The 23,696-nt window shown below is 40.9% G+C and overlaps 1 protein-coding gene across 2 annotated transcripts in view; it reads left to right on the forward strand.

Moving 5' to 3' along the window:
• BRINP1 (BMP/retinoic acid inducible neural specific 1) overlaps window positions 1-23,696 on the forward strand; it is a 236,140-nt gene that overhangs the window by 152,291 nt on the left and 60,153 nt on the right. Inside the window, exons 4-6 of one of the 2 annotated variants that reach the window (XM_075184697.1) lie at window positions 11,418-11,587; window positions 14,852-14,957; window positions 23,048-23,284. In XM_075184697.1, the coding sequence (XP_075040798.1) occupies window positions 11,418-11,587; window positions 14,852-14,957; window positions 23,048-23,284 (513 nt within the window). The remainder of the gene's footprint in view (window positions 1-11,417; window positions 11,588-14,851; window positions 14,958-23,047; window positions 23,285-23,696) is intronic. The other variant, XM_075184698.1, reaches the window with a different exon arrangement.

Here is a 23,696-nt window from a genome sequence, read left to right on the forward strand (position 1 = left end):
AAATTGACTGCAAATGACTTGAAATGAGTGTTATTGAGGTTAATAATAATGTAGGGAAAAAAGAAAAATTATGTGATTTTAGAAAAAAATAGGGATATTAGAAAAAAAATGGGGATCCAAAACCAAAACCAAACCACAAAGTTAATCAAGTTCCAAAACCAATTCACAGTGGTCAGTGAACATCTCAATTATTTTCTAAGGAATTAAATTAATTCACTGTAAGCACCTGAGCTTCAAACTTTCTAACAGATGCCTGCACGCTCAATCAAAGCAAATGTTTTCCGATTTTTTTTCTTTCTGTACTCCTCGTACATCCATAGTTTCATTAGGTTTGTCCTGAGATGAGTGTAGTTTTACAGCAAGGGGTGAGGAATATGGTCTGTATTTTACTAATCCTTTACAAACTGGCTTAAGACAGTGAATTTGATATGTGTGAAGATATGTCTTCCCATCTTTCATTCAATACTGCACTGTTTTCATCAATCTGTTCCCTACTAGCAAATAGGATTTTAACATTTTGATTTTTTTTTATGCCAACGGGGTAGACTTCTTTGGCATTGTTCATTTCTGCTCATCTAGTAATGAGCTCCATACAGCTCTTTAACCACTTCCATGAACCATACCCTTTTCATGACTTGTATTATCAGCATACGGTGATTCTGTTACCAGCCACAAATTGCAACCTAAAAAAAAAATCTTCAGGCTGTCTCTTGTAAAATTTGAGTTTGCATTTATAAACCTAAATATAAAACATAATTTCAAGGTGATATCTCAAATTTTGAATGTAAAATAAAACTTGTGTACATTTTGTTTGGTAACGGAATCCCTTTTACTATTGTATGATTTTATCTAATCATATCGTGCAAAGAAAATAATTTATGGCTGCCAAATCACCTAATTTCCATTATAATAAACCTCATATTGAAGTGTAAAAGTCTGCCCATATATATTTTTTATTTCAAGGAACACTGGTGGTTAAAAGAGCCATGATATGAAGTACTGTACACAAATCAATATTATTTTCCTCTGTTAGCAAAATATAGCACTTCAACTGATTAATAAGGACACAATCTTGTATCTGTGTTGCTTCTATATTTTTAGACCTGATGTTCATACTTTCATGGAATTTCTCATACATTCCATAATTGTGTTTTCTATTTAAATGTTTTATGGATAATTGGTGTATTGAGGCAATATGAAAGCACTAGGAGTCATTTATGACAAAAAATGCGTCTCAGGCGCAGTGCTAAGCTCTTTCATGCTGTAGCATAATTTGCCATTTTCTGCGCTGCTGCACCAGCATTTGTGGAATCATTCCACAAAATCAGGACAAGACCTCATGGAATGCAGGGTGAACAATTATGTTCTAAAGATGCTCAATGGACCTAAAAAGTGGTATTTATTTATTTTATTTAATAACAGTTTATTTTTATAGTGCATAGATATTATGCTAACATTACAGAGAATATTTAATTATTCACATTAGTCCCCACCCCAGGGTAGCTTACAATCTATAGCCCCTGCCCCAAGAGGAATTTAGAGCCTTTGTACAGCAACTTTTTGGGCCATCCCCCTCCATAGGTGAGTAGGAAGAGGGAAGTGTGCCGCCGCCCATCGACGGTTCCATCGAAGGGGTGTGACCACATAGTGTTATAGTGTTGGGGTCGTGGTCAACATTGGGGTATGGCTGCACTTCTTTAGACAGAACATTAGGCATTAAAACAGTGTTGCTCTCACTTTCCTGTTATTGCAGCTTTCACAACCTGGAACTGGATTCTTGTATGGATCCTGGATTGCTGGGGCCTGTTGGAAAATGCAATAAATGAACACAGTACATAACACAGATCATGCAGTATATAATACATACATTATAATAAAATATTACATATTATCACATTTACCCCAGACACATCAAGTCACCTCACAGCAACATCACGCCACCCCACAGCCACATCATGCCCTCTCTAGCCACATCACGCATCACGCTACTGCCGAGCCACATCAACGCCACCCCTCAACCATATCACACCCCCCAGCCACATTACACATCACGCCACCCCCAAGTCACGTTACATATTATATAATACATACATTATAATAAAACATTACATTTATGACGCCCTCCCCAGCCACATCATGCCCCCCCAGCCACATTTTGCCACCCCCTAGCAAGTATACATCACGCCACCCCAGTCACATTACATCACACCAGCCCCAAATCACGACTTATAAAAATACATACATTATAATAAAACATTACATTTATCACTCCATCCTCAGCCACATCACACCATGCCCTACACACATCACGCCACCCCCCAAAAACATCACGCCACCCACCAGACCCATTATGACATCCCCAGCCCAGTGTACTTACCTATGCTGTACTTGTGCTTCTGACATCCATCAGAGTGGAAACATCCTGCAAAGTGAGCAGGAAAGCAGTTGGTCTCACAAGATTACCTAATTGTTCGAGATTTAGAGCTTCTCGGCTGTTGACCAGCATGTGATGTCACACACTAATGACTGGGGGCTGCTGTCTGCTCCCTCCCTCCCCTTAACCACTCACCCTGCATGGGTGCGCACACCACCCACTGAAAGAAAAAATAGTAATAAAAAAAATGCAAAAAATCCCCCAAAAACTTCTTCGCTCCAGTGGAGGCCCGGGCCCCTGTACTTTGTACCCATTCCTTTCCCCCCACTGCACTCCTACTGCCCACACAGACACACACTAGAGTGACTTTTGCCAAATGCCAATTACCCTATCATTATGTCTTTGGAGTGTAGCTGCACTGATTTCTTTCTCACTTATCATTGAAATGAGGTAGCATTTAAAAAAAACTTGTCAGTGTCTTTATATGATGCAGTTAAGTTAGTCTGTTATAGTCCAACTCAGGAATAATGGGAAATTACTTTCTCAAAGCTCTTTAGAGAATATGCATATGTGTTTAAATTGATGATTACACTTGTCTGTCACCATGGAGGCAGCACTCTGGGCAAGCTGCAGCAGCAATCCACTGGGACCAAAATTCCTCTTTCTTGCAGTCCTCTCTGCTTACATGAGGTTCTGAGACCAGGAGACTCCCTCTCCAGCTATGGACTAGCTTTTTATGCCCACAATATTAGATCTCTACAGAGCTTACCCGGCGGTTCAGAGCCACAGTTCTCTTGTAAAAAGTTCCCCCCCCCCACACTGGACACTCTCACAAAATCCAGAGGGTTCAGGCTCACCAAGTCTCTCCAACCGTCCTCACTGGCTGGACTCTGACTAGCGTGTCTGCTCTTCTACAGCTACGCAGAAGCTGCTCCACTCTCTCCCAAGATGGCTGCTCCCCTTCCTCTCCCAGACAGCTACTGTTTATGTCTTCCCCTCTCCTGAATGCTGCCATTGGCTCCTCTAGTTCTCTCCTTCATCCTCCGTTTTCTCATTCCCCCAATAACCTGGACTTCTGGGAGACTCAGATAAAAGTTTGTTGGAGTCCATGGGTGTCATTATTTTGCTGTAGCCCCACGGCTGCAGGGGTCACATAGCTAGAAATGGAAAATTGTGTCAATTTTACTAAAGCATGATTTTACTAAAGCCTGATTTTACCTTACAGTCATGAATTATACATTATTATACATTATTAAGGTTTAAAATATACAGGTGCACAATATATTTAAATTTGTGTAAATGCACCTACTTCAGTGTCTTGCACACCCACTTTCCACTATTGGGAAGCACCTTTGACCCAAGTGGTTTTCAATAGCCATTTGTGGGATTGCGGGTAACATAAAGATGGACATGGTAAAAAGGATTCAACCTAATATCACTCTAGATTAACGGCTTGATTAATTCCAATGTTTACTTTTAATATCCCAAAATGTTGATTATTGGATCCTGATTATGCCCAACTAAAGTCATTAGAGGAAAGGGACACTTGAGCTAATATGCCATCAATAGGCCCCATAGGATAGTACTGTTTGGGGGGACTCTGCAGCAAATGGATCAGTATCAGTGGACCAGGAATTACTACTATCTATAACTTAATCTCCTCAAAAAAGACATTTATAAAATTGTAATTTTTGTAGACAGTTGCTGTCTAAACTTTAAGCTACTTATTAAATGTCTTGACCCACACAGCAAAATTTTGTTTTTGCATGTGGGCACATTACAAGGAGCATGACTGTTGTTAGCCAACATTCAGCATGACACTCCAACCTGCCCAACTCAGCAACATTTTGCAATGTTGCAGTCAGATGAAGCCATATGCTTATCTGTATAAACAGTAACAATTACCCAAAAATAGATGCATAACATCACAAAAGGAGGAAAATGGCATTTTGCAGCTTTGAAAATTACCTTTACTGTGTTTTTAATGTCTTATTTGCTTCTTCAGCACATATGTTATACATATATATTGCAAGCATGGCAAAAGTTAAGGAAATAGCCTCTTTAATATACTGCTGTCCTATGCAAAAGTGTATGTGGAATTTTTATACAACAATTATTTAATTCTATGCTTTTCCAGCTCACATGTTATAAAATATGCCATGATCTTGCTCTTTCAGATTTTAAATAAATTGTGCAAAGCATCACATTCCTTCATATTAAAAAGTTAAATACATGTTAAGCTAGTAATTTGCACAAGCTTTATACTACATTTACAATTTAGTCTAACAATCTGCTGACACTGTCTCTTTGCACCATGAAGTTTTAAAGTTCCCAATAGAATTAACAGATTACTTAAATAGAAATGAGAGTAGAATAGACCTAAGATATTGAAATTGCAAAAACATTAGAACTCAAGATAAGTTTGAATGACAGTGCACACAAAAGTTATCCAAAATTTTTAATGTTTAATGCTTAAAGATTTGTGTTAATCAATTGATAAGGTGGGGTACGTTATTCCGGCTCTAATCCTAACTGTAACCCTAACCCAGTGGTAATCGGTACCCCGATGCTTGGGATGCCGACACTGACAAAAAAAAACATGAAGACTTAAATCACAACATAATTAAAATGTACACTTACTTTCTCACCGATGGAGGACATTAACGAAAATACTGCAATGCGACTGGTGCTGAAGATGCTGGATGCCGCCCCTTTATTGTAACGTCACTGAAGACAACGACATGTACATTTAAACAGGTATGTTAACATTAGGGGTTAGGGTTAGGGTCAGGGTTAGACTGAGGCAGCATCTAATGTTGCTGTCGTAAAATAAACCGCCGGCATCCAGCATTTTTGGATTATGCACCAGTCGCATAGCAGTTGTTTTGGTAAGGTCCTCTGTCGGTGAGAAGGTAAGTGTACATTTTAATTATTTTGAGATTTGAGACTTCGTGGTTTTTTTGTAGGTGTAGTCGGTGTCGGTATCCCAATCATCAGGATACCGTACCCATCCCCCCTAACCCGTAGATTACATTGTACAGTTGCCAGGACCTTACATTGCCGTTTTAAATACAGAAGTCCCAATGTCGCTATACTATGTGACGTAAATGTGAAATGCTGGCATTAACTGTATTCGGAATTGATAGCAGGAGGGTTGGAGATCTTGTGTATCTGTGTCACGGTTGAAATACAAGTGCAGCTCAGGAATGAGGTGGAAACACACGAAGTTTATTGCTGAATACTGAATATACAGGAATATGCAGGAATAAATACCGGGTAGATGGCTGATGAAGGTAAGTGGTAATATGGAGAGATCCAGGCAGCATAAAACCAAAAGCACAGCAGAGGAAAGGAACAATAGGATGGGACAACAATAACCAGCAATGAATGCTGGGAGAGACAAGTATAAGAAGGACACACCCAGGTGCAAGGAATAATTAGTGAACAGGAAGGTTAACTCTTAAAGCACAATAGGCAGGCACAGTTGCAGCACCTCTGGTGATCAGAGGTACTGCTGCTAACACATAAAATGAACACAAATAATAAAGTCTGATAGTCCAGGAGGCAGGAGCTGCCAGGCAAAGCAGTATGCTGCAGGCAGATCGTGAGAGTACCCCCTCCCTTAAGGGCGGATTTCAGACCCCCCAATTACCAAAAATGTCTGAATTCATCAGAATCATAGTCCAGAATTGGGGGCCCGGCAGAAAAGTCCTCGTCCATGGATGGAGAGGCAAAGGAGACCATTGCCAGATGGAAGCTGAAGCACTGCAGAACCTCCTTTCTTTTTACGTCCTCCCCTCTTACGGGACTTCCTTGGAATTGGGACCTGAGCCAACTGGGAGGAGCACAATGGTATCTCTTGGCTAGGAGAGATAGGTGGTATTGTTGACAATGCAGAGGCCCCGCAAGATGGCATAGCGAGAGGTGTTGCAAACTTGCTGATTACTGCCTCAGTAAAGGATTGTAAGTCTGACAAGATGGGATGATCTGTCTCAATAAATGGGTTTGCCAATTCCAAAGCCTCTCCCCTAAAATGGGATATTAGGAATAGTACCTGTCTCTTAGGGCTACTAACAAGGCTTGGTACGGAGGGAATCTGTAAAGCAAAAAACCTCATAAGGGCATTAAATTGGGAAGGATGCCCCTCAAAGAAAGGTGACGGTTCGGACTTGGCAGAAAACTTGGCAGCAGGCCCGGACTGGGCGGCAGACTTGGCAGCAGGCCCGGACTGGGCGACAGACTTGGCAGCAGACCCTGACTGGGCGGCAGACTTGGCAGCAGGCCCGGACTGGGTGGCAGACTTGGCAGCAGGCCCGGACTGGGCGGCAGACTTGGCAGCAGGCCCGGACTGGGCGGCAGACTTGGCAGCAGGCCTGTACTGGGCGGCAGACTTGGAGGGGACAGTGCTGTGAGAAGCCTCGGAGGGGACAGCGCTGTGAGAAGCCAATGAGGGGACAGCGCTGTGAGAAGCCACTGAGGGGACAGCGCTGTGAGAAGCCACAGAGGGGACAGCGTTGTGAGAAGCCATGGAGGGGACAGCGCTGTGAGAAGCCACGGAGTGGACAGCCCTGTGAGAAGCCACGGAGTGGACAGCCCTGTGAGAAGCCTCAGAGCAGACAGCACCAAGTGGTAACTCGGGCTGAACTGCATAGAGTGGCAACTCGGGCTGAACCGCATGGACAGGCAACTCGGGCTGTAGCGCATGGACAGGCAACTCGGGCTGAACCGCATGGACAGGCAACTCAGGCTGAACCGCATGGACAGGCAACTCGGCCTGAACCGCATGGACAGGCAACTCGGGCTGAACCGCATAGACAGGCAACTCGGGCTGAACCGCATGGACAGGCAACTCGGGGCTGAACCGCATAGACAGGCAACTCGGGCTGAACCGCATAGACAGGCAACTCTTCTGGAGCAGATTGGAGGGACAGGACCCCCTCTGGAGCAGGCTTTAAGGGCAGTGCCCCCTCTGGAGCAGGCTTTAAGGGCAGCGCCCCCTCTGGAGCAGGCTGTAGCTCAGGAAGAGAGACAGCGGGTGAAGACTCGGAACTGGAGACAGCGGCTGAAGACTCGGAACTGGAGACAGCGGCTGAAGACTCGGAACTGGAGACAGCGGCTGAAGGCTCGGAACTGGAGACATCGGCTGAAGACTTGGAACTGGGTAGCACGGTGGCAGGAGACTCGGGTGCAGAGGCAGCAGCAGGAGACTCCGGACTGGACACCATGGCAGCAGACTCAGGACCAAACAAATTAGCAGCAGACTCAGGATCGGACACAGTGACAGCAGACTCAGGACCGGACACAGTGGCAGCAGACTCAGGACTGGACACAGTGGCAGCAGACTCAAAGCTGGAGGCAGATGATGACACCTCAGAGCTGGAGGCAGAGGCTGGGACCTCAGGGCTGGAGGCAGAGGCTGGGACCTCAGGGCTGTAGGCAGAAGCTGGGACCTCAGGGCTGGAGGCAGAAGCTGGGACCTCAGGGCTGGAGGCAGAAGCTGGGACCTCAGGGCTGGAGGCAGAGGCTGGGACCTCAGGGCTGGAGGCAGAGGCTAGGACCTCAGGGCTGTAGGCAGAAGCTAGGACCTCAGGGCTGGAGGCAGAAGCTGGGACCTCAGGGCTGGAGGCAGAAGCTGGGACCTCAGGGCTAGAGGCAGAAGCTGGGACCTCAGGGCTGGAGGCAGAAGCTGGGACCTCCGGGCTGAAGGCAGAGGCTGGGACCTCAGGGCTGGAGGCAGAGGCTGGCACCTCGGAGCAGGAGGCAGATGCTGGCACCTCGGAACAGGAGACAGAGGCTGGCACCTCAGAACAGGAGACAGAGGCTGGCACCTCAGAGCAGGAGACAGAGGCTGGCACCTCGGAGCAGGAGACAGAGGCTGGCACCTTGGAACAGGAGACAGAGGCTGGCACCTCGGGACAGGAGACAGAGGCTGGCACATCGGGACAGGAGACAGAGGCTGGCACCTCGGAACAGGAGACAGAGGCTGGCACCTCGGAGCAGGAGACAGAGGCTGGCACCTCGGAACAGGAGACAGAGGCTGGCACCTCGGAACAGGAGACAGAGGCTGGCACCTCAGAACAGGAGACAGAGGCTGGCACCTCGGAACAGGAGACAGAGGCTGGCACCTCGGAACAGGAGCAGAGGTTGTTGACGCCTCAGGACAGGCGGCTGGAGCTGGCGCCTCAGGACAGGCGCCTGGAGCTGGCGTCTCAGGACAGGCGCCTGGAGCTGGCGCCTCTGGACAGGCGCCTGAAGCTGGCGCCTCAGGACAGGCGGCTGGAGCTGGCACCACAGGACAGGTGGCAACTGGAGCTGGCACCACAGGACAGGTGGCAACTGGAGCTGGCACCACAGGACAGGTAGCAACTGGAGCTGGCGGATTAGGCTCCATCCCAGGGAACAGATCAGGTTGTAATATAGCAACAGAAGGTGAAGTATAGACAAAGGGTCTGGAGAGGAGCACACTGAAGGCTGCTGCATAGGATGTCGTGGTCTACGGATAGGACAGTCCTGTAAGAAGTGTGCATTGCTGGCACAGTAGAGACACAACTTGTTTGTTATTCTGCGCCATCGCTCCTCTTCGGTCAGATGGGGGCGTTGACCACCTGTGAACTGGGAATTAGTTACCCCATAGTTCTTACTAAACAGAAAATCTGTAGAAGCACAATTAGGAGGTGCTGTTTGCACAGGTTCAGCAGCAGTAAAGGTGGATTGAAACAGACCAACAGCTTCTGTATTAGGAGAGACATAATCAGACAGTCTCCTGAGAGGGTCCACAAGTAAAGTGGAAAATCTAGCAAGCTGAGAACGTAGCAAAATAATGTCCATCTGTAAGGTCTGTAGCAGTGGCAATTCCAAGATTGGTGAAACAGACATGTTGCAAAAACAAATGAAAAAAGAATTGCAGAAAAAGGTCCCAGAAAATATCTTCCACACGACTCCTAAACTGTTTTTTCTTTGGGCTGGTTATACTGTCACGGTTGAAATACAAGTGCAGCTCAGGAGCCAGGAATGAGGTGGAAACACACGAAGTTTATTGCTGAATACTGAATATACAGGAATATGCAGGAATAAATACAGAGTAGATGGCTGATAAAGGTGAGTGGTAATATGGAGAGATCCAGGCAGCATAAAACCAAAAGCACAGCAGAGGAAAGGAACAACATGATGGGACAACAATAACCAGCAATGAATGCTGGGAGAGACAAGTATAAGAAGGACACACCCAGGTGCAAGGAATAATTAGTGAACAGGAAGGTTAACTTTTAAAGCACAATAGGCAGGCACAGTTGCAGCACCTCTGGTGATCAGAAGTACTGCTGTTAACACATAAAATGAACACAAATAACAAAGTCTGATAGTCCAGGAGGCAGGAGCTGCCAGGCAAAGCAGTATGCTGCAGGCAGATCGAGACAATCTGTTTTATAGTAAGTTTACATTTGATTAATGTCGGACTTGTACTGTTCTGAATTCTTTTGTTGCTATATAAGTTGTTGGAACAGCTATCATCAGTATAACGAGTACCACCAAATTTATAACATGTTATAAAGCGCTCCCTATCTGTACCCTTTCCAATAGCTATCCAACAGTCACATTTAATTTTCCTGCAACGTGTGATTGTTTTATACAGCATATGGTGTTCACAATCAGAAATATAAATCTTTTTGGTCTAAGACTAACAGAAACCAACATAGGTCCCTCTGACATCGCACCTTCCCTGGGGGTTTAGTAGATGAAACCTAACCAGAAGGAATATTGCACCTGTGTACCTTGCAGGTTGGATGGCTGATCCTGACGCCTTCTTCTTTCAAAGCTAACAACAGTCACAAGCTGACAGTCACCTCCTGAGATTTCAAAAACTGAAAGAAATTAACTCAGTTGACCAGCTGTGAATGGCAGTAATACGACATGTAAGACATGTGGTAAACATTCATTTTCCTGCAGAGATTAATGTCCATTGCTGCAATGTGTTCCTTGCTGAATATGGGCCGCAGTCAGACGGTTTATATCTATACTTGAACACAATGACGATTTGCTGGGGTGTACTGCAGCAACCACAACACTGTACCAATTTAATAAAATGCTCAAAAAAAATCATTCAAAGTTCTTTTTTAGGGTTGAATTGATTTAGTACCTTATATGCCACAAATTTTCCACTGCTTGAAATTATTAGCTTAAAATGTGAATTAACTACTAATGCACAGAAATATACTGTGGGACAACGAGCTTCATTTATGAACCAGAATTAATTTATTTTCTTAAATATGCCAATTTAGCCACTTCCACATTAATAGATGTATGCCCACATTGCAGTTTTTGCACCTGTCCTCAGAAAAGCACTCTGACCCTCCTTTTATGAACTGTGGTCCATCTGGAAAAGCAGAGATTGGGAAGAGTTGTCACGTTAGGAGCCCACCTTTCACTAATTTCAGCTTCTTTTTCCCCCTAAATTATGGGATTCTTGTCATAGTATGCATGAATCAGGTATAAGCTGATAATAATGGTAAGCAAAAAATATTTTAGTGGGATTTCTGAGTAGACATTTGGGTAAAACACACAATTCATGGGAAGACATAAGAAGTCATTATTCAATCATCACAATATAGCATCACCGATAGCCAATTTGTAGCTGGCAAAAATAGAACGACTTATTTTCTATAAGCTCATTTTTATAGTCCACAAAAATAAAAGACATATTTTGTATCTAGCTTTGAAATAATTGTGTCATGTCATACTACCAATAATAACTATTGTTTCCATTAAATACAAAAGCAAGTTTGTAGTGAGCTGGGCAGAGAAGATGATCCTAGACTCCTGGATTTGGGGACAACTTATCAAAGTATCACTGATTTAAATTAATGTATTATCTGTTGGTACAATAGTAAAGAACAAGATGATAATATTTACTACTTATTATAATCTGATTGTAAACCTTGTGTTGGTTTATAAATAAGATAAAATTATTGCCATTATTTATGCTGCCCAATGCAGTAAAATTGTGTGTCACCCTTACAACACAATCACTGTTTGTGAATCTCTGCAGGCGAGGAGGCGCTGACAATGTACATGGACAAGAGTCGTTTGGATCGTCACGCCGGAAATGGAAACCAGAGTGTTGAGTCTTTGCATCATTTGGCATCATCTTACTTCATAGACAGAGATGGAACCATGAGGAAACTCCATGAAATTCAAATATCAACAGGAGCCATTAAGGTAATTGTGCTTGGGCCACCACAGTAAAAAGCTATTTGTCCCTTTATCTAAATTGCTATTTAATAGGGATGTGCACCGGCCACTTTTGGTGTCTCGTGTTTTGTGTTTTGGATTCGGATTTGCTTGAGGTTTTGGGTTCGGAATTTGTTTCGCAAAACACCTGACGAAAGGTTTTGGTTCGGATTTAAGGTTTTGGATCCGGATTTATTTTGACAAAAACATAAAAAGTGTTAAAATCAAGTTTTTTTGGTTTATTTTCACTCCTACGCTATTATTAACCTCAATAACATTCAATAACAATCATTTCCACTAATTCCCAGTCTATTCTGAACACCTCACACCTCACAATTTTGTTTTTAGTCCAAAACGTTTCACCGAGGTAGCTTTCTGGACTGCATAGTGCAGTGGTCCCGGTACACAATTTGGTACCGGGGCCACAATACCTCCGCCTTCAAATGGTCTGAATTCAGCTGCACAGCTGCCTGCAGTAATATTGCAGTACCACTGGACTTATACTGCTGAATCAGTGAACTTTGTAATATAGCAGTACCACTGGACTTATACTGCTGAATCAGTGAACTTTGTAATATTGCAGTACCAATGGACTTATACTGCAGAATCAGTGAACTTTGTAATATTGCAGTACCACTGGACTTATACTGCTGAATCAGGGAACTTTGTAATATAGCAGTACCACTGGACTTATACTGCTGAATCAGTGAACTTTGTAATATAGCAGTACCAATGGACTTATACTGCAGAATCAGTGAACTTTGTAATATAGCAGTACCAATGGACTTATACTGCAGAATCAGTGAACTTTGTAATATTGCAGTACCACTGGACTTATACTGCAGAATCAGTGAACTTTGTAATATAGCAGTACCACTGGACTTATACTGCTGAATCAGGGAACTTTGTAATATAGCAGTACCACTGGACTTATACTGCTGAATCAGTGAACTTTGTAATATTGCAGTACCAATGGACTTATACTGCAGACTCAGTGAACTTTGTAATATTGCAGTACCAATGGACTTATACTGCAGGATTGTTTTTGGATATTTTTTTTTAATTTCTTTTTTTTATAATTATTTTTTACATGTTTTATAACTTGGGAATAATGGGGAAATAACAATGCCCTTAGAAGGACAGAGCACAGGACACAGCACCACTGGATTGAACAGGACACAGCACAGGACCCAGCAGCACCACTGAACTCAGAAGGACAGAGCACAGGACACAGCACCACTGGACTGAGCAGAACACAGCACAGCACAGAACTGAACAGCACAGCACAGCACAGCACAGCACGAGATATAGCAGGACAGAGGACCACCTAACACAACCTCCCTCTACCCTGATCAATGCCCGAGTGAAGATGGCGGCGGCTAGTGGGGAATTTATAGAATACGAGTATCGCGAGAGCTGACAGCGGGATTATGACTCAGAGCCTCGGTTTCAGTTTTGCAATTGGCGGGAATACCCGGATCTGTATCGGATCCGGCTCGGATCGGCAACGTTCGGGTGGGCTCGGATTTCAGATATCCGAGCCCGCTCATCTCTACTATTTAATGAGAATAAACGCTGCCATTTTATTTTATGAGTGGGAACCACCAGCTCTAGGCTTGGAGGAGTGATTACCTTTTATTATTAGCATTTCATTTTTTTTTCTTTACTATAGCTTGACAATGGGCACATCATAGCTTAATATGAGGCTAAGTTTTACAGGGTTTTCATATCAACCGTCCATTTCTTGCCATTTCTCCATTAACATTGATGAATGGAGCCAGGGTTAAAATCGCCAGACAGTTCTGCTCTTTACCAACTATTGCAGAGCAGGCCACTGTTTATATTCCACTGTGATAACAGATGACGCGGAACAGTCAGTGATACAATTGTCACTTGTTAATGAGCAGACACCTTTGTCGGCTACGTCTGCAAATGCATCTTGAGTGTTAGCATAATTTTAGCAGGTAACTCATTTTTCTATTGTGACTTTATAATTTTGTCCTTACTGATCTTGACCATTTGGTGCTGTTTTCAAAGTAGTATTTCCTGTCTTCAGAAGAAGTGTCAATTCTAATAAATGAATGCAGTCATGTATTTTTCCTTAGGCATGAAAGTATTTATTCCTCACTACTCTGTGTGAAACACATAGAACACAAAGTAGTCATAATCATGTTTATTTCCACAATAAATAGGTGAACTATTCTTTTATTGCATGTTTAATATTATTTCATATAATATTACCACCTTTTTCAAAGTAATCATTCCAAGGTTTATATTTTTTTAATAAATGATTGCCTTTGGGCAACATCTGGTTTTACCACTTCAATGAGATTCCCTATCAGCCCAGCCTACTCAGCATCTGGCCCAGTCTTCTAGTAGTTGGGCAAAAAAAGATCAGGCATCCATACCTAGAGAGTACTGGTCCTTTGCTGAGTAGCACTGGGCCCCTCCTGGTACCCTTAGCTGTTGTTACAGTACAAATATAGTGCAAGCACTTGTTGCATAAGTGTTCTTGCATGCCTGTGCTTCTACGGCAAGGGCCAGTATGCATATGGATGGCAGTGCTTACTACAAATAAGTGTGCGCTACAAGTGTTGACACCTTAAGAATTAAATCTTGAATAAATATCTAATGTGACCCTGACCCCAAATAAATATCCAATGTGCACATAATCTCAAATATATTCAATAGTCACAATTTCATAAATATATACTCTGCCCGTCATTTTATAAATATATATGCTGTGACCATAATTGCCTAAATATATACTGTACCCCTAATTATTAATTTGTTGTTGCCACCATTAAAAAAAAATATTTGTTGCGCCCATAATAAATACTTACCTAACCTCTTCAACCAGTCTTGGTTCAACATAATCCAATGGGAGAAAAAGAAAACCCTAAACCCTATTAAACTGATGGACTGCTTCCAAGAGTACATGACTGCTATAATCCAAGAGTACATGACACAAACTGATTCAATATCAGATGAGTCCGGCTATTTAATAGGCGGCAGCCAATCAGTAGCGTCCTCTTACAAAGCTCAGCCAATCACATGTATTTTATACGTTTTTTTTCTAATCTACTTACTCAAGTTTTCTGCTGACTTCTACAAATGTGTTTGCAGATCATTAACTGGGGAATTTTTTAATTACTGATATCACATTTAAATGAGAAATTAAATGAAGTAAAAGGAAAAGGAAAGCATCTATGGTTCACTGATCTTAAAACCATTTCACATCTCTGTCTGCAGGTCACTGAAACTCGTACTGGACCATTGGGGTGTAGCAGTTATGATAATCTGGATTCAGTCAGTTCAGTGCTGTTGCAGAGCACAGAAAGCAAACTGCATCTTCAGGGTGAGTATGCACCTACGTATATGTGAAAAAGCATAATAAATAGCGCTGCAATATGTAGTTCTCTGATACTAAGTTACTTTTCTTTCATTTGCTTTAAAATAGTGCATGCAAACAGCATAGTTTTATTTTGTGTGTATAAAACTAGCACATATATATTTCACCTTTTCTCTGTTATGATTTCTACTATGGCCTAGGTCAGTTTTGGCTAATCTGCGACACTTCAGGTGTTGTGAAACTACAAGTCCCAGCATGCTTTGCCAATATATAGCAGCTAATTGCTGGAAGGGTATGCTGGGACTTGTAGTTTCACAAACATCTGGAGTGTCACAGGTTAGCCAACACTGGCCTAGGTCTTACTTCATGTACCTTTTCCACTCTTGTACCGCTCTCAACAAATTTACAGAAAATTATTAGCATCGAGAGATATTATTACAAAGAGATAACAATTAAATTAATTTCAACTGGAAGGTTATCTAAATCACCCTTCATAGCTCACAGCATAAGAAAGAGAGACGCTATAGCGGCTAAAACTGTGTAGTACAAATACTTTCGCTAGCAGTTGCTGCTAGCTAATTTGGTGTGGAGAAACTAACAGGCATCCTGTTTGTTACCAGAGACAGATGAACTTATTTATAAAGTATACTTCATGTGTAGCAAAATGCATTTGTTTTTCATCTGAACACCTAAAAGGCCCGTCTAACAAACACATTAAGGGCATGCTCACTTACTCTCTACTCTCGGAAGATACCTTCACAAACTAGAAGCATCCAAGACTTCTCCCGCACTGCCCCCCTCCACTGGAACCAGCTCCCCCGCTCCATCAGAACATCCCCCAACTTGTCCAGCTTCAAACGGGCCTTAAAAACCCACCTCTTCCTCAAAGCCTTCCAGTCCCCCACCTAACCGACCTCCTTCCAGCCTCCCACCTACCGCCATCCCTATCCTGCCCTCCTCTCCCCCCCTCTCCCTCTCTGCGTTCTCCCCCTTTCCTCCTCCTACCCTTGTGTCTCTGTCCGTCCTACCCTCCCCTTAGATTGTACGCTCCTTCGAGCAGGGCCTCCTCTCCTCCTGTTCTCCACCACCTTAACTCTGCTCTCCAGCCTTGTCTCCTCCGTGAGGTCCTCCTGCCCTTTCATCTAGCTGTACATTGAGCTTCTGAGTTACTGTGCTTTTTGTTTACTGTACCGTGCTGCCTCGCCCTGTATCGTGTTTCTGTATGTCCCTGTACGGTGCTACGGATACCTAGTGGCGCCTTATAAATAAAAATTAATAATAATAATAATAATAATAGAAGCACAAGAAGTGTGAAAAATCTGAAGAAGTGCACAGTACAAAAGTAGTGCGTCTAGGAATGCTCTTGTTCAATGAACTGCAACAGGAAAGCGCAAGACGCATACTTCTAAATGTATTGCATCTCTGCCAGTACGGGGCAAAATTCAGTGCTGGTGCAAAAATCAAGTTCTTTTGAAAGTTCAAGTGTCTGTGCTACTCTCGTCACTGAAAGGAATCCCTCTAAAGCTGCATTCTTTCACCTAATTTCTCTCATTTTAATAATGGCAGTCCACCAATTAAAATTTTGCTATTGAACTGTTTCGCAAAACTAGCGCACCAGTACCCAACCCCACCTATCAGCTGGTGCTAACATCTCCTTCTCCACAAACACTGCCAGCTAAGCCAACAACGCATATAACAATATTTTAAAACCTATCACATGCAAATTTGATCAATTCCTTTGCATTTCCCACACAGGGTGCACTGAATATTACCCTACAAAGGCTTTCCTGTTTACCTTTTCAGAACATACACACAGCAGCAAAGAATTGTATAATTAAAGCCCACATACAACAATTTTATTTCATCAATATAAAAAGTTTGCAATTCACTCAATCCGAGTTCTATGCAATTTGATTATATAATATTTATTGTATTTGATAGCATGTCTGTCAAACATGGAATTTTTTCTGTACAATTAAATTAAAATCAATCAAATTGCTTGGCAAATTTGTCACATGTGGGTATCTTTATAAATAGATTGTTAACGATGACACCAGAAAAGTACACAGTACCCAGATATATCCGGTGTGGGTGCCTAAGGAGTAAGACAATCAAGTAGATACAAACATGCTCCAAAATGAACAAGAAACCTATATCTCAGATGGCATGCATAAAAATGAACAGAATTGTATGTAACATTATTCTCATCACAGGTAACAGCTGGCCACTGTTTGCTATGCTTGAGAAGATGTTGCAAATGAAATGCCCTAACTTAGCAAGGACAACAATTGCTTTAATCCAAGAACATTTATTTGGATCAAAACCTTTCCAATTCTCCTAATTATATTATTTAACCTGAAAAATATGGGATTCCAAGAGTGAAATTCAATTTCTTTTTGATTATCACAGGAACTGGTTTAGGAGGTATATTATAGTTAGAAAATAAACTGACAATGACAAAAGGCACACATAAAAATACAAGAGATGGAATGATTTGAGGGTAACTAGGGCTGAAAGACTTCATATTCGCTTGATATGGAATTTATTAAGGGTACATGAAACAAAGAATACACTTAAGTGATAACACTTCTAATTTGACACTTTTGGAGACAGCCAAAGTTTGTCACAAACAAAGAGAAAGGGAAAGGTCTGCAATGTTTTTTTTAGCAAATTGGGTGAATTATGACTTTGGTGAGTGCAGTCTATAATGAAATTCAGTGAATTTGGAATCCACAGTTGGTACACCAAAAGGCAAACAAAAAGTCAATTTTGTTACGAGTCCCAATGACCACAAAGAGGGTCATGTAGAGTTAGACACAAAGTACAGTATGCTGTATAGAGTTAGACACAAAGTACAGTATGCTGTGTAGAATACACCTTTTATTTCTGCACATGCACACAAAGCACTAGTTATGGTTTTGGCCAAATGAAGACTGAGTTGCAGTCTGCCCGTATTAAGTAGGGGGCCATGTAAGCGCAAGCAAAATACATTATGGGCATGTTAGAGCAAATGCAACTTATGTATACTGAGACTCAGACGAATATATGTCTGTCAGCAAACTGGAAACTTGCAGGTTCACAACCACTGGTGTAAGTTTGGAACTGACAGTAATGACGATCAGCTGAGATGTCTCCAGCCCAACATACCCATATAAAACGAGCCTTTTTTATGATGCATTTTAACCTCTGCATTTTGAGAAGGAAATTTTTCCCACCTCTACATAAGCTTAGTATTTCATTAGTCTTGAAGAAGATTGGTATGAGCATCTGCCACCCAAGCAAGAACATTCTTGTCCAAAGATATACAGTATTTTCTCAGCGCCTGACGATTTTAACCTGATCCCTCTTTTAGGACAGAAAGCTCAAAAGTTAGATACCATAGTAGCAGCAAACGGCAGGCCCTAAAGGAAAAATGAATCCAGTGGGAAATTATAATAAGGGCATTTAGGGTGGTAACCCAATGCCCACTATTTTAAAGGCGCCCAAATTTTCCCATTTAAATTCAGTGGTACAATTATGAGCTTAACTATAGATAAAGTAATCTTGCTATATATATAAATAAACACTAAGGGTTTTGGGGTTGCTGTGCATTAATAAAATGTATAAAGTGGAAATTAAATAATTATGGGTGTTTTGGTGGATGACCAAGCACAAAAAACTTTTTTAGTGGGGACCAATGGCTTGGGCAATGGTAGCTTTTGATCACTTAAATAAATATAGGATATATAATTTAAATGTTTTTATCCTATTATATATAGAGCTCTATATGATAAAAAACCAAGTATACTAGGCTTATATAACAAAACTAAATATTCTGTATGGGGGAATTCAGTTGGCCACATTATTGTAAAAAGTAACGTGGCCTGCGCAATATTACCGATATTACGGTAATAGTGCGCATAATTACCATTAATACAGTCATTTCAACACCTGAGCCATGAGCCGCGAGCAGAAATCTGTGTTAAAATTACCGTATTAATGGTAATACACTTAGCGCGGCGCTATTCTGGGGGAAATTGAATTTCCCCCTCTGTATTCAAAAGTCAAAAATATCTTCACAATGTAAAGGTCCATAATAATATGGCAAAATCCTTTCAGCATTCAATGCACAATGTTAGATTTAAAAAAAAAAAAGAAAACATTAGATAAGGTAGCATCCTATTACCTCAGTCTGGCAAGTCTCATGCACTGCTTACTCGAACACTGCCTAGAGAAGATGTTACTCACCACTCCAGTCCAAAAGATTTTGTGGTTGGATAACTTGCCCAAAGTAGTATCGAAGCATGTGCAACTAAATTGTGGAGCAAATACACATAAATCTTACTGGTGTTATTCATATGATAAGGGATTATGTAGATATTGTGTTCCAGAAAGGAAGATTGGGTTTCCCAGAGTTGAGCATAATACATCCCAGCAAGTACTGTTTTGACAAACTACATTTGACATACTTTTTCACTTGCACGTTCATTAGCGTTAAATAGATACTATAGCAACACCAGTGAGTATCTGATATTAGGCTGCTAATACATCCACACATATATGAGTTGAAAATATAGCTACAATAATGAATGAATATCATGGTTTTATTTTATTTCAAGAAAACTATTTATTTAATTTGTTAATCTATATCCCCAAATAATAGATCCAGCTCTCCTCCATTTTAAAGGGTATTTTATTTGAGAATTCATCTCTGACACATTTGTGTATTGATCACTTACAAAAAAATTCTGTTTTGATGTTATAAACCAGATTATAATGGCAGACCCTTAAAATGTTCCTTCATGTTAACACTTCATGTTAACATTTAACAAAACAAATCATTTGCCAAATGTAGATAAAGGTCTGTTTATTGCATATTGTTTTTCGCCATATGCTCATTATTCAGTAGCTAAAAAGAATAGTTGTTAGATGTATGGTGAATCTCATTAAGCAGAGTATTACACGTTATAGCTAATCTACAGGTATCTCATTTTTTTATTTGGAATTTTGTTCTTTTTTGTCTATCACTTGGACTATATGGTATTAAAATAGAGGAACACAGCTTCGTTCAAATGCATCACTACTTTACAAAGGGATTAATAAAAATTGTTTACTGGCAAGAGGTGTTTTTTTCTTAGATTTCTACATTTTTGCATATGTCTACTGGTCAAAGGTATAATTGTTTCATAGACCAGTTTACAAATACCCCAGCTCCCAACATCATATATAGTGGGGAGAACTTTGGAGGTATCTTTAGATGTCACCTCTAGATTTATTTTAGTGTTTCCAAGGAGTGTGGAAAGGTGTACACCCATAGGACACTTGTTTTCCAGTCTTGGTTAGGAACCCCAGCATTAGGCTACAAGCAGTTACATATCTCCTTCCCCACACAAACACTTCAGGGGGTATATTTACTAAACTGCAGGTTTTAAAAAGTGGAGTGTTGTCTACAGCAACCAATCAGATTCTAGTTATCATTTATTTAATACATTCTACAAAATGACAGCTAGAATCTGATTGGTTGCTTAAGGCAACATCTCCACTTTTTCAAACTCGCAGTTTAGTAAATATACCCTCCAGGAGTGGGTAAATAGACAGGGTACACTGCACCAACCAGATTTAATCCCCTCAGTGTTAGGCTTGGGTATGGCAATTTACCTTTCCAGGCTGTTACCTGAATTCATAATGCACCAGGTTAGACCTGGAAGCAGGAGGCTTTTACAGTTACCCCAGCAATTCAATAGCAAAGAATGTAATTTGGCATTGAAGTTAATGCTTGTTTTTAATCATGTGCCACTGCACTGCAAAATAGTGGCAATTATTTTTGTGAAAAAAAGGCTGGCTTCTCTATTTAGGGTTAGTTAGTGTAATTTTGACTGTAATACAATGACATTTTAACTTACTTAATAGACTTGTTAATGACAGATGGTATGTATTTGCATTTTCATTTTTTTTTTAAAGAAGGGGTGAAGTGGCACACTACTGTAAAAAAGGTTAAGCTTTACATAACTAGTTCTCTATTTGAAGAAACACATTATTGTCGTCACTTAAATACTGTTGATGACATGCTTATTAGACTTTCTGTCTGAAAGTCTTTTGACTGATAACAATATGGCCCATTCTGTCACTATAGATGTTGTCATAGTCAAGTAAGTTTTGTATGCATATTTCATGGTGGGCTTATACACAACATACACCTAGACACATTATTGAATTACACAGACATTTTGGGCCTGATTCATCTTCAGATGCAAGTCCCTCTTGCGTGAAATTGCTCTGCGCATGCTCAGAAGCAGACTTTATGCTAATGAACGTAATTAATGTGTGAACGCAAATTACACTTACTACTGCCTTCGTCTTGAAGGGTGGAACGGGGGAGGAAAAGTGTGGCGATGCAGAGGCAATGTACACTAAGGGCGTGCCGAGGGTGTGCCAATGCGGATGAGGCCAAATCAAGCTCTGGGCACGTGTGTACATATGTGTTTATTTTTGGTCTGTATCATTTGCACCAGCTGTAGGGCAGTGGTAAGTGCCGGCTGATAGTGATGACTGCACGTATGTATGCCACTAGATAACAAAGAACATATGTATTCAAGGAAGATAAAATATAGAAATGGATTGTATCCCGATTAATGTATTTAGTGTAAAAAGAATTAAAACAAAAAAAAAAAAACACTTACTTTTATTAATGATTATAGTATTATGAATTGGTAAATTCTTTTAGTAAATTTTTTCCTGGACAATGCAAGAGGTGCATATTAGTTTATTATAAGTTAAATACTGGCTGTCTATTCTTGTAGCACACAAATACTTGTTAGCTTTATTTTTACACTGAAATTTGAAGTTCATCTAGAACATGTCCTACCCCAACTATAAATCTCTCCCCGCATTTTAAGTTTACCTCCAATGCAACATGGTTTTTCCCAGGTGCAAAGTTAATCCTTTTTTTTGCTTTACTTTCCTTAATGAATCGGGCCCATTAGATTTATGTTGCACATATGCATGTGCGTATGCTGCACTGTCTTCTGTCTACGTATGGCAAATAACACATAGCCAAGGCGTACTTATAGCCAGACTCAAATGGAAACATATCTTGAGATTTGCTTATATTAGAATATGGGAGTTTGTGACTGCAAGTGTCATGTGTCTTTTTAAAGGCAGGTTGAGTTCACATTGCGTTCGAGGATGAATCGGGCCTTTAAGTCTGGAATGCTTTAGCCAAAAAATACTGTCTGGAATGTTGTTAAACGTATAAAAAGTACAGCTGCTGTAGTAACTGATGGTGCAGAACCTTTCGATTTTTCATGATTAGACATTCCAGTTCATATACTATTATATGTCAAGGCTCATATATTCCACAAATGCTCTGTATAATGTCATTTAGCCATTTGTGGGTATATTATCTGTATACTATGCATATCTGAAGATTGTTTTATGGCAGTTTATACTTGACAATATAATCATGTTTTTTTTCATGTTCAAGCACTCTATGCCAATCATTTCCTCAGTTAGCTATCGTAAGCAAATGCAGGGGGAGATTACAGGTGCCCCACGATTCCCCTCTAGGCCAGAAATAGTGTTTAATATGTGACGAAAAACAGTTTTGCAACCTTTTCTAGCACTGCAAAAACACTTACTGTGGCTCCATCTTGCAAGACTGTCTGATTTATAGACTTTTCCAGGGCAGGACATATGAATAATGTTTGCTATTTATACTTTATGTAGTATTTGTAGCATATATTTATATAGACTAAGAATATTATTGTGAAAAAAGTGTTGGAATCCACCTGTCAAAATACTGCGCTTGCCCCTGGCTATGATGAAGCTTGTCATTCTGAATCTATAGCTACCAGTCAAACTCCTTTTCATAGTGTGATCATAGTCTGGTTCTAGTTTTTACACTTATTTTCCAATGGCTGTAACGTGGCTGAATTAATTAATTGATGTTAAAAAAATAAGTAGGACAAGCGAGAGCAGACTTTTTTCACACAGTGAAAAGGATTCAAGTAGACAGGTATATGAATCTGTAAGCAATGTATTATTTCCTATATGTGTATATGCCATCGATTCCTACACCCTTCTTTGTTTAATTTCCTCTATCATGTCATTGTCTTCAGGTCTTCAGATCATTATGCCTCAGTACTTGCAAGAGAAGTTTGTTCAGGCTGCATTGAGTTATATCATGTGTAATGGGGAAGGTGAATATGTGTGCAGGAACAGTCAATGCTCCTGTTTCTGCTCTGAATCCTTCCCCCAATGTAACTGTCCCTTCACTGACATCCAGATCATGGAGAACACGCTGAGTAACCAGGGCAAAGTCTGGGCACAGGCATACAGAGATTTTGAAAGCTCAGGTGAGGATTCCCATTGGTTCATTCCACAATGTCCTTTTGTGCCAATCATATATGTTCAATCATTTAAATTTTATGATTGTCTGTTTCTTGTTCCCCATCTTATTTACCAGTGTGGACAAGGTACTCCTGGAATTGTGTGTTTCGTTTTATTTATTGGTTCTTTTGCCTAATTTTTAACTCACTTTATTCCCTTCATTTGCCACTTCTTAAGAATGTTTAAATGTTCTCTGTTTGATTTTACACACAATTGTTTTTACATGTCTCATGTTCAAATCGTTTAAATGATTGTACTCTATCCCTAAAGTTACAGTATTGTGTCAAATGCATCAATGAAAATAACTAAGTTTACAATACATTCATATATTTTTAAAAGCTGTAGATGGTTCTTATTCATCATGGTGTCTATATTCCA

This window comes from Mixophyes fleayi, chromosome 9 (assembly GCF_038048845.1).
Source record: "Mixophyes fleayi isolate aMixFle1 chromosome 9, aMixFle1.hap1, whole genome shotgun sequence".
Taxonomy (NCBI): Eukaryota; Metazoa; Chordata; class Amphibia; order Anura; family Limnodynastidae; genus Mixophyes; species Mixophyes fleayi.